This window comes from Aptenodytes patagonicus, chromosome 3, assembly GCF_965638725.1.
Source record: "Aptenodytes patagonicus chromosome 3, bAptPat1.pri.cur, whole genome shotgun sequence".
NCBI lineage: Eukaryota > Metazoa > Chordata > Aves > Sphenisciformes > Spheniscidae > Aptenodytes > Aptenodytes patagonicus.
Window position 1 is genome coordinate 120,528,846 of NC_134951.1, and position 15,933 is coordinate 120,544,778.

Here is a 15,933-nt window from a genome sequence, read left to right on the forward strand (position 1 = left end):
AGGGTTAAAAAAAAAAAGATTTGAATAGTATCCACCCAACACTATGGTGTTTGAAAAAGAGCTAATCCATTTACTTAGAAAAGGTGGGAAGGCAACCATTAAAAATAACTAACTTTTGCCATTAGTACAAGAAAAGGTTTGGCATAACTTCTCTTCTGTTCACCAAAGTGAACAATTTCATGGAAAGCTAAGAAATACATCTCCCAGTCACAGAGTCAGCTTCTGAGTCTCATTAAAAGTAATCACACATGAACAGTTAAAGGAGACTCTATTTTAAAGAGTTACCTGAACAGGTGGCCGGTAACCTCCTCTTAGGACGTAACTGAGCAGAAACTATAAAAGGGGCCAACAGTTCCAAGTGACAGACTTCAACAATGCAAGAAGTTAACTAGAACATCTTAATACAAGGAAAAGTGTCCAACATTTAACACTCAGCTCCCCCTTATACATTTTTTGTTTCACATTTAAAGAAATCCAGCCAAGTTTACTTTGGGGCCAGCACATACGATGGAAACCCACTTCTTATTTGACTTAAGGAAGGTTCAAAAGTTAGCAATCTAGAACTACCATTAGTAAAACAGCTTGTTCCTGCATTTTCAAAGGCAAGGCTTGAATGTTTAAACTTAATTTTTGTAAATATGTCTCAGAACCTTTATGAGCTGCACACATCACTTTCACAGCTACTAACACCCAGTAACTTCAACTCAAGCACATACAAAATCCAGAGCCCCTAAAAAAAAAAAATCAGCGCAACGTACATGCTACTTCTCACCCAGAATGATCTGCCTGATGCACTGTACCCAAAAGGAAGACTCATGTCATTCCCAGAAATAACAAAGATTAATTATATTCTCCCAATGAGGTCCCGAAGACTAGTCCAAGTGAAATTTGATGTCTGCAAATAAAACTCAAGTGTTCTCCCACTGGAGAGGAGTCTAATAATAGGCCATGTGATAACATCTCCACTCCTGAAACAGAGCAGGCTTACAGATCATTTAAAGCTAGATAAAGCATTTAAGAACTTACAGGAGGGAATGCTCTTGAGTGGAGAGGAAAGATCAACTAATTTATATAATAAGCCTTCTCTTGTAGAATAACCTGTCCTATTTTTATTCCTATAAAGAGAAGAGACTTCTTAAAAGTGTTAGGAAAGGCTAATTAAATATGTTAAAAAGACAGCTTGGCTCTGTAGTGCCAGCATACAACTAAGCAACTGACTGCTTGAGCAAAACATGTGAAAGTTAGCTTCTCTGGCCACCGGTGGAGCAGGCTTCATTGAAGTAGGCTCTGAACAGCCAACTGTTCCAAAACTTCTCCAAGACCCTTCCATGCTGATAAGGAATAAGGTGTTAGTTATAAGATCCCATCCCATCCTACATTCTTCCAAAATCATGGCACTGGTAGCAGCAAATTTTCACCTCAAGATCTCTGCTTCTGCTAGAGAGAAGAGACCAAAGCCTGAAAACCCCTACCTGTGCACAGTCCTGTATTATATCGTATAATAGATTTTGTGAGTAAAGCAACTTGCACACAGAGAAAACAGTTTCGGAAAGGCGTTACTTGATTGGGTAAGAGATGAACACAGCTATCTGCAGTTAGCACAAAAACACAATGGGTGCCAGTTAGTGCCTTTTAGTCTCAAAAATAGGAAACCGGAATGGGAAAAACTCATGAACAAGTAATACATTTTTATTCTTAACACTGGTTCCTCTGGAGCTGGGAGAAAGCTCATGGAAGGTAACTTGCACAATACTGTCACGTGCAACTGTTTTGAGGGACTGGAAAGAGATTACATCTAAACTGAAAAAGTATTTTAAATTTGTTTTAGGAATGGAAACCCAGTTTCTTACAAGCCTTCTTGTTCAATATTCACTAGAGTCACAGAAGGCAAAGATTGCTATGGCAGAAAGCAAGCCACAGATTTCTGATTATATTCAAGTAGAAGGAAAAGCTGTATCATTGTACTCTCTCCTGTCAGATTCAAACACTAGTCTCTGAATCTGGAGGCAGACTATTCTCCAGGAAGACCCAGCAAACCATGCTTCAGAGTAGATGAAGAGTTTAAGAGTCTGCCCACCTTCACTGCACATGCCATCTTCTGTGGGGGACCTAGAGATATAATGAATTTTGGTTGTTTTTGAACTATCAGCTTTAGCTTACCAGCCATCCTCGATCATTCAGCTGCCTTTTCTGATCGTAAGACTCATACACGACTAGTCTTTGGTGGCTTCTACAGAAAGTCTTCAGATCTTGTTTGCGCTGAGGCACAGCACCTTGTGAATAAGTTTGCTATTTAGTAGACCAAGTACAGCTTTTGGAATTGCAGCAAGAATAGCAGTATCTTAATGGTTAAAATGGGGCAGGAGGAGGGGAGAACATAAATTCAATGAGCCCAAGCAGAGATTCATTAAACGCTCGGCTGTGAGCTAAAAATACTAGAATAAAAGTCTCTTTGTAATAAATTACCATCATTTTCTAAACACAGAGCCAGCATTATAGGCTGCTAGCAACTGTAGCTAGTGCCAGACTAGTCCTTTTCTAAAATGCTGCATTAAAAAAAAAACACTTTCACAGTATAAAAAGAAGTCCTCTGTCAATGAGTATATTAAAATAAAGATATGCTGATTCAGATGCAAAAATTGGAATTTTTTTCCCATTTTTATAATATTATCTTCTTTATGTTCTATATCTACATATTCTAAGGTTTGGAGTTTTCTTGGCTTTTAGAAATAAAGCACAAGACAGCTTGTCTACTGATGTTTTTATTTTTATAAAATTTGCTATTCGTAGTTCTCCATTTACTATGCTTGCAATTCTCATATCCAGCTCTTCCCTCAGCAATTGTGTGTTAAATCAGGAGGTATACGGACAAAATATAATCCAGCCCTTCTCACAGGTATGCAGTGACAGGACAAGAGGCAACAAACAAGCTGCAACACAGAAAATCCTGATTAGCTATTAGGGAAAAAAAACAATCCAGAGAGGCTGTGGTATCTCCATCCTCGGAGATATTCAAACCTTAGCTGCATGTGGCCCCAAACAACCCTATCTAAGGCAGTCTAGTCCTGCTTTGAGTAGGGGAACTGGACTAGACAACCTCCCAACGTAAATTATTCTAGGAATACAATTAATTTTAGGAAGCCCAACACAATTTTATCAAGCAACTGAAATACGCACCTTAAGTGCACTTTTGATCAGTTAGACAAATTATGAGCAACTCCAGTACCAATGAGACAAAATTTTTCCTTATCCTCCTGAGATTTACATATTACTGTCTATAGCTTTATTTGGATTTAAAACCCCATATTGCTCTTCAAACAAAGAATTGTGCAGTTACCTGACAAAACACAAGTAGGACCCAAGTTTGCCAACATCCATTTACACATTTAAGCTCTTTAGCACTCCAATTTCCACAAGGCAATCTTGTGGCTGCAAGATCAGAAACCAATCTCCTCTGAATGCATGCACAGTAATCCAGTGCTGCATATTCTCTTCTATGGTTACATCTCATCCCTTCAAAGGCAAAATCTTGACTTCCAGATTTGAAGGACCAGAATATCAAAGTTAAAAGTCACTGTGAGGCACAAAGGATGTGTGCAGAATACTAGTCTCTCAAGATGAAGATATTTGCAAGCATGGAAGAAGGAAGAGGCAGTAAGTAATGAGAGAGAAGTAAAAAAAAAAAAAAGTAATTCCCAAACTGCCTTCTTGCTTCATTATGAGTCCCCATCAAGTCCAGGTTGCCAGATTTCACAATATCAATGATGTTACTGCTGATCTACACCAGTGCGAGCAACAAGGAATCAGCTCCTCACACCACTATGTTTCTGAAAGCTGAGACAAAGATTGAGAAATCACTTTCTTCTACATGATGGTTAAATCACCACTGGAAAGTTATTCTCCTTTACCTGTTTCTCCTAGCAATCTTTTTGGAAGCATTCATTAAAATAGTTTTTACTGAAGTGATCACGTGGGTAAAAGAGCATGCAGAAGAGTATGTTTTTATCAGCCATAGTTTTCACACTTCTCCCAGTTTCCAGTTTAAAAAACAAGCTCACATTTCCTTCACACACATACCTGGAACTAAGTTCAGCAGGTTTTATATTCCACTTTCGAGATTAGCCAGATTCTGTCTACAGCTTGCATCCTTCACTACAGATGCACAGCAAAGATCATAGAATCATTAAGGTTGGAAAAGACCTCTAAGATCATCAACCCAACACCACCATGCCCACTAAACCATGTCCCTAAGCGCCTCATCTACACGTCTTTTAAGTACTTCCAGGGATGGTGACTCAACCACTTCCCTGGGCAGCCTGTTCCAATGTTTAACCACTCCTTCAGAAAAGAAATTTTATAGTAAAGATATAGCCATACAGCTGTTATGTATTCAAATTGCATTGTCACTTTAGATCAACAGCCCTACTTTACCTTTCTAAGGAAGGATAATTAATTTTCTCCTTTCTAGAAAAGGGAGTTTTCCAGCACAAAAAAAAAAATAAGCCTTGGGAGTATGGAAAATCAGTCCAGCCTTCTGCTTTTGTATGGCTTATTCTTTCCTTAGTCTATACTATTCCCTTTTCCTTTATAACCTCTGAATAAGCTTAGTCATCCACTATACATACACGAGTGTCTTACGATATGACAGCATTGAAGGTAAGACAACAAGGCCAAGCTCTGAAATGGAGGAAGCAGTCTCTCCTGCACAGGATACCAAGCATAAAACAATGCAAACAACTATCTGCTGCTGTGCCTTGAGAACATCTATAAAATCTCAATAGAGGGGTTTTTCATTCTCAAACAGAATGAAAGCATCTTTCCACCATGGACATCTGCCATTAGTAGGTTGGTCATCCTGGAAACAAGTCATGCAAGAGTCACAGCACGGAAAAAAAAAAAGGCACATTGCCTGTAGACACTTTCAAAGGGGCATTAACTTCATACACAAGAGCAAACCTACTGCTTTGCACCAAGACTACAGCTAACTTTTTCCAGTCTAAGAAACAGCAGTTTTAGTTGGGTTGCCAGCCAGTGTCCTGCTTCAAGTTCTGTTTCAGTCTCAGAAGCAAGTCTGAGCTATTTTGAGCAATTTTAGGAAAGTCAGGAACAGCACTGTGAGGACAAGCATCCTTGCTCAACGAGCAAGGCAAATGTTTTAGAACAAGACTTCTATTATAGGCACCTATATGAAAATCTGTACTTTATGACAGTACTCAAAAATAGCATTCCTGTTCAGAAGATGGAAAAAAACATCTAAGCACAGGGGCCTGATTTCAATCGGACCTCTGCTAACTTCAGTTCTGTTATTCTGAACTGCTGTCAATGGGATGAAAACGTGGCCAGGCGTATTAAACCTGGAAGATTTATGTAACTGCTAATGATCGACTCCAACAGATTGACAAAAATCAATTCTGAAAATACTCCCCTGGAAAAAAAAATCCAGCATTTTTTTCAGTTACAAAAAGTAACAGCTGATCCTCCCCTGAGGAAACCACGATAGCCTCCTACAGGTTATAAATGATGTAATTCAGACTGCATGTGGGAAGCTGAAAACATTTGTCTTGTAGCACAAGGTGTCTATTTTAAAGCTGTCACTGCAATTTTATCTATAACCTTAATTAGCTGAGAAAAAGTTCTTCACCAGTTAAACTGCTACACGTACATGCAGTCTACACCCCCTTACCACTCATCCTCTATGTCAGCTTTCGGATATACCAGTGACAAAGCACACAACCTTGCACGAGGCAAAGCTCCTCCACTGACCGCCCCTGCAGCACGAGGGCCAAATGCTACAGGTTGTACTTGTTCAATAGCCATAGCACTACCTATTCGTATCTTACCTATTCGAGTGCCTTGAGAAAGTAGAAGCAGGAAAACAAAAAGCTTTGTAGAATACTGGTACGATGTGGCAAAAGTACAGTTCTGATACAGAGAACTTTGCAGTCAGGATCCTTTAAAATTATCCTCTTTACTGCCTTCAGACAAATTACACAGTATTACCTTAAAAATAAGCAGTCCCAACTTTCATTGCAAGTCGGTGACAGAAGTACAACTTCCATATACAGATTAAGAGTTTATACTAAAACAGAGGCATTTTCTTTTTAAAAGGGCCGTTACGCAAATAGATGGAGCTTTTTACGCTTTGATGACTGAGCCCAGGGAGATCTACTGTCTGATACACCTGAACTAGAATACACAGCCTGTGCTTGCAGAAAACCACAATGACTTCTTGTTCTACAGATCTGAACATTACCATTTTGTTTTTTATGAGCCTCTGACTTCCTGATAAGGCAGTTTATGTACCAAAGTATTAGCCAAATAGGTGTTTGTATTACACTAAAGCCTTTTCACACAGCATACTATATTATCTTGCAAAAATAGGAGTTACGATTACATTTAAAGCCTTTTTTTGATTTAGACAACACAAATATTTAACAGCTCTATTAGAAATCCCCCTTGTTATGATTTTATTAGATAATGCTGACAGTTTCAAGGCATGTTGCTCTGCACCGTAAAAATGAGAAGCGACTGACACTTCTTAAGAACAAGAAGCATTTATTATATTATGCACTTTAAACGTCTCTTCCTATTTTAGGTGGAAGGGCAGCCCCCAGACACACTGCCTGTTCTCAAGATTTCCTTTCGACTGCATCACTGAACTATCTTTCAACTTCTCACTGAAAAACACTGCAATTGAGGAGGCTTTTAGAAGAGGGACTGAAACAATACAACACTAGAAGGGAAAAGCAATGGCATGCAGAGCACTTACCGGTATCTTTTTGTCCTTTCAGTATTTCTGCACAGTAGAGAAGAGAAAAACCCACCCCTTCAATCTTGTTTAAAACCAGCCGAAATCCACCAACTCCCTTTAAACCCCCAGCAAGTGCCAGACTGAATGCCTCTGCTCTGTGTGCTTTTACTTAAGCGGTGGGTAGCACCTTCTGACTAAAGAGGGGCTGGCTCTGCCTTGCGTAAGCTAGGTAAACACCACCATACCACACACCATTGGCTGGAGTCAGAGCCTGCATCCCGCTCACCACTCCATAAATTCATCCATCTCTGACCCCAAAAAGGAAAAAAGGAAGCAGAGGGTGTGTTGAGAACGATCCTGCAGCCCAATTCCCCGGCAGCTCTGTGGATGAGATTCTCGGAGAAACACTGATCTATTTCCTTCTCTGCTTCTCTTACATAACTGTACCCATGCATGCTATACCTTCCTTTTTTTTTTTTTTTTAAAAAATCATCACTTATTAGCCCAGCTAGCTTTCCTCACCTCCCACAAAGTGATTTCTTAATACAGTGAGAATTAAACCGGCAGAAACTCTTCAGGCATCGCTATCCCTGTTTTCACTAATGCTATAGAATTGGACACACGACACACCTGCAGACACCACCTGTGTATACTGGACTCCCGCAGCCAATGATGCTATAACTGCTCATTCCTGTAGGATGCACATTTAGAAAGGCAAATCTGCACGTGCCAGACCTGATTCTGGGCTCATTTCTTATTCCACTAACATCGAAATCACTGCATCAAGCCAGTGGGTGGGATCATTTAAATGTCTGAGCCATAAAATGGTGATCAAGTTATCACAGCTTCCAAGTTACCACCTCTTAGAATTGATCATGCAAGTGCTCTGAGGCTGCTGCAAGCATGATATGACGCAGTAGCTTAACCTTTACATCAAGTTTTACATCACAGTTGTAGTGGGCCAAGAAGGTGTGCATGGTTACCCTGGCTCAAGTTATGTGTACTCAGGCTGACATTTGACATCTCCAAGTTCTACAGGTGACTATTGCTCTGGTTTCTGCTGCTCCTTCCTCAGCTTGCCACCTCAATTTTGCAAGCACAACTTTATGGGCTGGTCTCCCCGATCTGTCCATGTTTTTAAAAGCTGTTTTACGCTCAGTTGTTTTTCAGCTGGATCCATTTCCCAGTTCAGCTCACGGCATGGCCATGCAGTCATACCAGTAGAACCAAAGGTGGGAATGGCAGGCACATTACTCGGCAGCACTCAAAGCTAAGCACTGTCGAACAAGCTTTTTGTTCATAATGCCATAACATAGCGTAAGTCGCAACTCCACATAAGTCAGCTTCACTGCTGAGAACAAGGTGAATGCATACCTGTTTTCTCTCTCCTTGACCTGTACTCCACAGCCAACCTTCCCCCAGGTAATACCATAAGGCTCTCCTGTTACAGGGTCTTCTCACCTACCTGGAAAACTCAACTGCAGAACACCTTGCCATAAGATATTCTGGATAATAAAACTCTACATAGGCTCAAAGACACTTTTTTTTTTTCTCCTATCATAGATTACTAAGCACAAAGATACCACTTTGCTCCACAGAAGTCATTGAGCCACAACTGCTGAACATTGAGAGGTGCTTGGAGAAACATCGATGTACAGGTGCTCCCTTGTTCCCAGTCTTCTTCTGGCCACCATAAAGGACATGCTCCTGAATACTGATCTGAGATGGTATGGTCATTATCACAGCTGTCAGATTACTAAGATGGTAAAGGACTTAGGGAAAAACCAAAACACCACACAAATCCCAACTATTTTAACCCAAATCATTTTGCTAATCTGTTTCCAGGTTTATTCTGTAAACCCACTATACCACTGCAAGTGAGGGGATAGGAACCTTCTGAATCAATCTCATCAGTGAAGCCAGAGACTCATCAAGACATCTTGAGGTTAAAGTTGAGCCTTCCTCCCTGCCAAAAATCAATGGCCTCACTCTACTAGCTCATGAACCTAGCTTTTCCATTGGTAACTAGCAGAACCTGAACATGTTCACTGTGGTGGAAGAGTCGCCCTATCCCACCTCCCCCATCACTTTCAAGTATTTTATACTTCGTCCTGGCAGCTTTAATACTTTTTTAATCAGGGCTAAGGTTTGGTTTTAAAAAAAAAAAAAAACAAACAAAACATCACCCTCAGGACTGTGTAATATTACTTAACACACAGATATGGCAACAAGAGTACAAAAGGTGCTCTGTGTTCAGGTATTTAACTGTAGTGATAAATTACATTGGTATGACCACTTCCAGGTTGCACTACGTTTCTCACACAAGCCATAACACTTGAGTTGCACTGTTTCAAAAGTCTTCAGTCTGAAAAACAGAACTTATGACTAATTTGATTCTAGAGCTCCTTCTTCTCATTTTAGATGCCACTGTCAGAGTCCAGGTTAATAAGCCTGTGGATTATGTTACGCTGCAGACACATAAGAAGTAACAGAGTGAGCAACTGCAGGTGGATATGCCTTCTGCTGCCCAACCCAGCCTGCCACAGATAATTCTTATCTCTACATCCCACCTGCCTTCATATTAGTGACCCACAGTATTCTGGAGCACAGACTTCTGCTATCAGGCAAATGCACCACATAATCCCCTTTTCATAGCTAATCATGCCCCATCTTAAAGCAGGGCATTTTGGGGTTTATTTTGCCCCTAGCCGCACTGCTACATGGCTGCCTCTGAACCTCCCCCTACAGAGTTCGAAACCCTTTGTTTCCCTGCCTGTGTTTACTCACAGCCATGCTCTACTCATCTGTTCTTGTGTCAACATTGTTCCTCACTTTTATTAAGAGAAGGGTTTAATGATTTCCACTCCACACAAGAACCATGCTCTGCCTTGAAGACTGGAAGCAAATGCCTCAAGCGTGCTGTCGCTAGGCAAGCTATCTAACTTTCCCTGGAGCAGAGATGCTGCCAACCATGCCAGACTGAAACAATGAAATCAGTAGCCCAAGATATCATTGCTAATTTCATGAAGTGATGCTTAACTGCAGGGGAGGTTCTTTCCTTGAGGTTGTTAAAGAAATAAAAGGCTGTATCGTCATGTTCTTCTATCTGACTCACGAGCAGATGCTGTACAGTTTGATATAATTACGTGATTTCACATGACATTCAAAATGAGCTTTGAAGAGGAATGCATTTCTAGCTGTATCAGTTAAAAAGACAGCCTTACAGATACGGGCAAAGGGCAATGCTATGTCCCCTAGCGTGCAGACAGCCAAGAAGCCTGAGTGGCAAACTCTTCATCCTAGACTTAACCTGATCAGTATCTAAATTTCAAGACAGACATTTTAAACATATCTCTCTTGATAATTTTATTTACCAAAACAGGCAGAGACTGGAATAAAAGCCCCACACAGGATAAGTGCTTGAAATTGCCGCACGCAGGGTACAGAGGAAAGGAGAACAAAGGAAACACTGAGAAAAGAGAGCAAAAACACGGAAGAATGGGATCTGTAATGGTCCCAAGGGGAAGTATATTTGTACACTCAATACTGAACACTGAACACGCACTATACACCACCCTAACTCTGTTTCCCACAAAGTCAGTGGCTGAACTCTGATCAAAGCCAATGATACCCAAAAAAGACAGATATTTCATGCATTGGAAAGTGTGAACACTGTTAGGGGGTTCCCAGAAGTCTAACCCCAGGTGCACGGGGGAAGAAGGAAGGAAGATTACTGACTTGCCAGCCCCATTAATCTTTCATTGTGTTATGTCACATGTAACCTCTGAGCAAGGAGTTCCCATGTTACACAGTTAATAGAGTCATACTACAGTGTTTTAAGGAGATTATAGGGGAGAAAGCAGCCTGAAGCCAAGAACATGCTAATTAGAGTATACAATAGAAATGTTAATCAAATAATCTGCAGGAAGAGGAGGAGGGAAGGAAATGACCTAATCCCCTGCACTACTGTGTGGTGCCTTGTGGCAAGAAGTAAGAAAATTCTTGTAAGGGCCGAGCAAACAAAGGTCCATTGTTATAGCTACAGCTTTCAGAGAACGCTTTGCTGCATCTCAAGTTGCTGCAACATGAAGGGTAGATGGTACTTTATGAATTCTTCTACACTGACCACTTCTGGAAGGGGTGGGAAAGGCTAATTAGATTTGCAGGACAGCTGAGTAAAAGACATCTAAGTAGAATCTCAAGTTCTTAAGGCACAGCAAATTCTCCTTCAAAGGGATTTGCCAACTCTAAAATGCCTGTCATCCAACAACCATGGTGATCCTTAGGCAACTGTGGAGCAATTCATTGCTGAAGCTGCAGTAGCCTAGTTACAGAGAGGCAACAAATCATCACACTGCAGAGAGGCATTTCCCGTGACACGAGTTATCCTTTGCCATCAGACAAACCTAATGGACATTTCTTATGAAGTCCTATTCCACCCTTAGATCTTTGTGTGCCTGCTCTTCAGGTACACCAGGGAAGCCGCCCTTCTACTCAAGGACAGCATGTTACTATCAACGCACAGCCCATCCTGCAGACTGAAAAACAGTTGTCCCTCCGTCTTCAGTCTGATCTCTGCTTTACTAGGCACACGTGGCTTTCAGCACTGTAGCAACTCAGTACTTTCAACTTCCTTTAGGGAAGAGACCCCATTAAGAAAAGTGCATGTAAGATTCCTGATCCTTGCACTGAGAACGTATTTCATAGTTAACCTTACTATGAGCTGAAGGAATTTCAGGCAGGAATAAAGAAATACCTACAGGACAGCAGGACTACTGACTTTTATGTGCTTATGTGTTTCCAAGAGGATGAGTCAATTCCTTTCCTCATAAGGGACTTCACAGAATCAAAGGATAATTCCAGGAGGTCATTTAGTCCAACCTTCTGCTCAAAGCAGGAGTTGGCTTCCCAGATATCAAGCTATTACTGCAAGAGACTGGGAGCTTTAAGTATGAAACGACCTCTCAAGACATGCATTCCCTCAGGAAATAGGAAAGGCGTACCAAATGCTGGAGAACTGCAGATGACAAGCAGTCTTGCAGACCAGTCTGGAGCTTCGTGTTTGTTCACAGCCTTCCTATGACTGACTGATTCAACATTTGCTTAAAATAAAACAATCGGCAAAAATTACTGCAGAGAGCTTGCTGTAGCCACAACAAAGATTGTTTGGGCTGATTAAACACTTGAAAGGTGAGACCCACAGCATACCCTGTGTTTTACAGCAGCTTCACAAGAGAAATGTGTCCCAATAAGCAGTTCAGCACTGACACTACAGAACTCTATTCACAGCAATCGTTGCCCAAGTAAGACATTTGGGAATTGAGCTGCTCTTAAGATGGTCCTTCACCTGGCTGATCAAGAACGGCCTGAAGCATCAGACATGCTGGATTCCTAAAAATCAAAGACTGAAAGGATGATAGGTAAGGCACCGTTCTGAAGAAAACATATTCATTTACTGAAAGGTCAAACTGATTTAAACTATCTGCTAAGTCAGAAACACGCAGATGTAGTTGCACCAGGCTTCTTTCCAAGACAGTAAACTTGTGTTTCCCAGGTACCTGGAAATGGCTATTGTGAAAGATTTTTTTTTAAGTTCTCCAGGAACATTTTGGGATCTTGAAAACTCTGCAAGCCAAATACGGTATCTGCAAGTTCAGTTAACCTAGGCTATGCACACACACTTCCTCAAAAAACTTTAGCTGTAGTTCTGCATTCTTTGAACAGCAGAACTCAGATTCACTGAGTTTCAGGTATTATGGTTTCCCCTAAATAAAGAAAGGGAGGCCCAATTTGAATTAATTTCCAAGACATAGTTTTCCTGCTTGCAAAACTTTTAAGATACCTTCTAGCAGAACTAGCTGAACCTGCATTACCTGAAAGTTTTCATTCCCACAATGCTAGATCGTTTGACTGTGGACTTCTTCAGAGAAAGTCAAGACAGATGGTCACTAGAAGTATTAACACATCTTTGCCTCACTTTCAGCGATGAAAAACATTTCACACGGATTAGCAAAAAAAGGACAGAAAAAGTATTCAGTTATAGAAATTCAGCTATAACTGGCTGGCTCCCCACACTCACATTCTAGGAAAAAAAAAATCTTAAGAGGGAAAAAGTTTAAAAACTATTCAGTACAGTTTCTATTCAACTCCCACATCACACAAATGGGTATCTTAATGTAAGGCTAGTACCTTTTCACTCAGAGAGGTCGTGAAGAGCAAAAGCCAAGTTTATCCAATAGAGTTTCCCTCTGCTTTATCCTAAATTCCTCACCACACTGTTATTACACTCTTGACACTCACCATTTCGACTGTAGTTCATCTGCAACTCCAGTAAAAAAAGTGCTGGATAACCTCCACACTGCTCTCCTCACCTCTGCATGTGAATGTCTCAAGTCTGTAGTTAATCCCTGAATATTTTGTAAGTCACTGCTAATAAATGTACCATCTTACTATATACCTCCTCCTCCTCCTCTTCACTTCAAACTTTGGACAGTCTTTATGTAAGGTACAAAGCCTGGCCCTTTCTAAACATATCACCTCCAGCATTTACATATAAAAGCATATGACCTACATACCTCTGGATAGCTGTCAGAGATCTGCCTACTCTCTGCAAGCCAAGTGTCAGGTTTTTATAGTGGCCTGATAGGATATATTACAGCCCTATACATAAATGGCTGATTTGGTACCTGAGTTTCCTGTATTTCTGACATTCAAGCATGTCTTTTCAGGAATATTTTAAATAGTGTTGTATGAGCTCAGGTACAGAACAAAAGTTACTTTAGGCAACAACCCAAGAGAACAAGAATTGATTACTTTGCATATGCAATAGGTTTCTAATAGTGGTATACTGAAATATCTCCAGATACATAAAAAGCTGTCTCTTAATGAGTAAGGTGAACCAGCTTTTATGCTAATACAACTTGAGTTTATACATAAACACAAAACTAACTTTTTGCACACTTAAGTTTCCATGTTAATTGTCTCCTACAGCCAACAATTCCAACAGGACAAAGTTCAAATATCTCCTCCACCTCCTCATGTTAGATCACCTACCTGTTCCCAGTTTGCTACTGCTCAGAAAAAAAATCCCATGCTATTTGATTATATCTTTCTCTTTCCTTTATAATCCCATGGGCAATGTATGATTTAGCCTATCCAGAGAGGAGCAATACTTTACTTCCTACACTTCTAATCCAATTTGGATAAGAGGTTTGTTGCTTATAAAAATAAACAGGCAGTTGCACTTTTCCTTTACCTCTACGGGGGCACTAACACCTAACAACAAAAAGGTCATTCCCAAAGAGTAGTAAGAATTCAGTGCTAGGGATGCCGTACCTAAATTTTACTCCTTGGTTGAAACAGGAATCCAGTTTCTTGTTTACAGGTACAAGGAGAGAGCTGGTAGGTACTCTTGGCTTTTGTCACATATGACATTTGGCATTATTGTGCCAAGTACATTCTCACCAAAAAAAGCCAAGGATAGAATACCTCAGCCATGGAGATGGAGCTGTACTACTTCTATAGGGACCCAAGGGACTTTGGTCTGACCATATGGTCCGGTTTTAATTAAGAGCTAAGGAAATCATTATGTTTGACATTTGACTTATAGTTGGAAGTTTTCAAGGTGTCACTAGTTTCAAGTTTTCAATTTGCTATGCATACAGAAAAATGTTACCTTCAAGTAAGAGAAGGTATCTAGCCGAATATGGCAACTTTAAGTTAGCGTAGTCTTCAGTTACAACCGGAAGAACTCTGATGGAAAAATATTTTCAAGTGTGTGGGTCATATAAGATACATTTTTGAAAAACAGCAAAAGGTATTTTTGTACCAAGATAGTGGCATGTTTGTTTTTTAAAACAGCCATGCTCTCCAGAATCTGTATTGCTTTTTGTCTTCTCAGAGCCTGTCACTGAGGAAAGAAAAATCAGACAAAAATGTAGTGTATGAAGACAAAAGTAATTTTAAATTGGTAGAGTACAGGGATACTGCCGGTCACTGTGGCAGAACACTTTTCCAGCAACAGTCAAAGTGCACACCCATTGCTAGGCAGCATTAAAATGTTCAGATGGTAGTTTCACGGACTCCCCTCCATTTTTCAATGATGTTAAGTAACATCACTAACCCTAATAAAATTACATTAGCAAGACAGCAATTTGACTCTTAGTAATTCTACCAGTGAGGAAAGTGCTCCTGAAGACAAAAAAAATTATGTTCTTCCTTGATCTACCAAATTCAACAGAATTCTGTGTGAATACAAACCTTCAAGATTTGGCCTAGAAACTGATAAGATTCCTAAAATTGAGGTTTGGGGACACGAGTTCAGTGTATTTCTCATCATCCAATGCAAGTTTACTTATTTCCCACATAATGTTCTCAAGCAAAATAGCTCAATAATTTCTTCCAAAAAAACCCATATGCTTAAAGCTGTATCCTGGCTAGGACTCTGGTTCTCTGTAGATACCAGCTCATATTTCAAAGTTACCTGAAGAAGCCTCAAAACCAAGTGTAGTTGAACAGTTACAGATTGGGCTAGATTTGAATTAGCACACACATGAAAGAAAAATCTACATTTCTTTCCCATTTCAGGCCTTTCTCTGACATGCAAAGATAAATGCAAAAGTATCTTAACACTTGCAAACTCACTTCTAGCAATTACCTTGGCTTTGCACTTTGTACCTATATGCTTTAAGCAGTAAAGAATTACTCATTTTCTCTCAAAGAAAAATTTTTCCATTCAGGAATAGGAAACACCATTGGGCAAATATACCAAAAAGAGCCACAAAAAGTCACAGTTTCAACAGCACCACAACTAAGTCATTTTTAAACAGCACCAGACGATTCAGAACACAGTAGTACTTTACACAGTTTTGAAATCAATTTCACATGATTTACAGCACACGCTTATTTATTAACCAAAGTGACTGGTTAATATAACACAGACTTCTTCCTTTCTGAATCTTGAGAAAGAGGTTGAGAGAAGCCTCCACTTTAACCCATGGTATGCACTCCAGACACCTATACAGGCTACCAATAGACCACTGTTTCGGTATCTTCCAAGTGCACCTCTGCGTACCACGGAAACCTTAGGACCTTTTTTTCTAGTATAGCAAAGTTAACAGTAATAATCTAGTATGCAGGAGCCGTTTCACTTGCCCTTTTTTAGTCAGCCATTCAGTGCAGAC

The 15,933-nt window shown here is 40.2% G+C and overlaps 1 protein-coding gene across 8 annotated transcripts in view; it reads right to left on the reverse strand.

Annotated features, from left to right (window-relative positions):
- PELI1 (pellino E3 ubiquitin protein ligase 1) overlaps positions 1-15,933 on the reverse strand; it is a 48,136-nt gene that overhangs the window by 11,745 nt on the left and 20,458 nt on the right. The window contains exon 2 of one of the 8 annotated variants that reach the window (XM_076334999.1): positions 2,161-2,273. The exons of 6 other annotated variants lie outside the window; for them this stretch is intronic. In XM_076334999.1, coding sequence (XP_076191114.1) covers positions 2,161-2,167 — 7 coding nt within the window. In that variant the 5' untranslated portion in view covers positions 2,168-2,273. Of the gene's footprint in view, positions 1-2,160; positions 2,274-6,769; positions 6,891-15,933 lie in introns of those variants that run through there. One more of the 8 variants, XM_076335002.1, reaches the window with a different exon arrangement.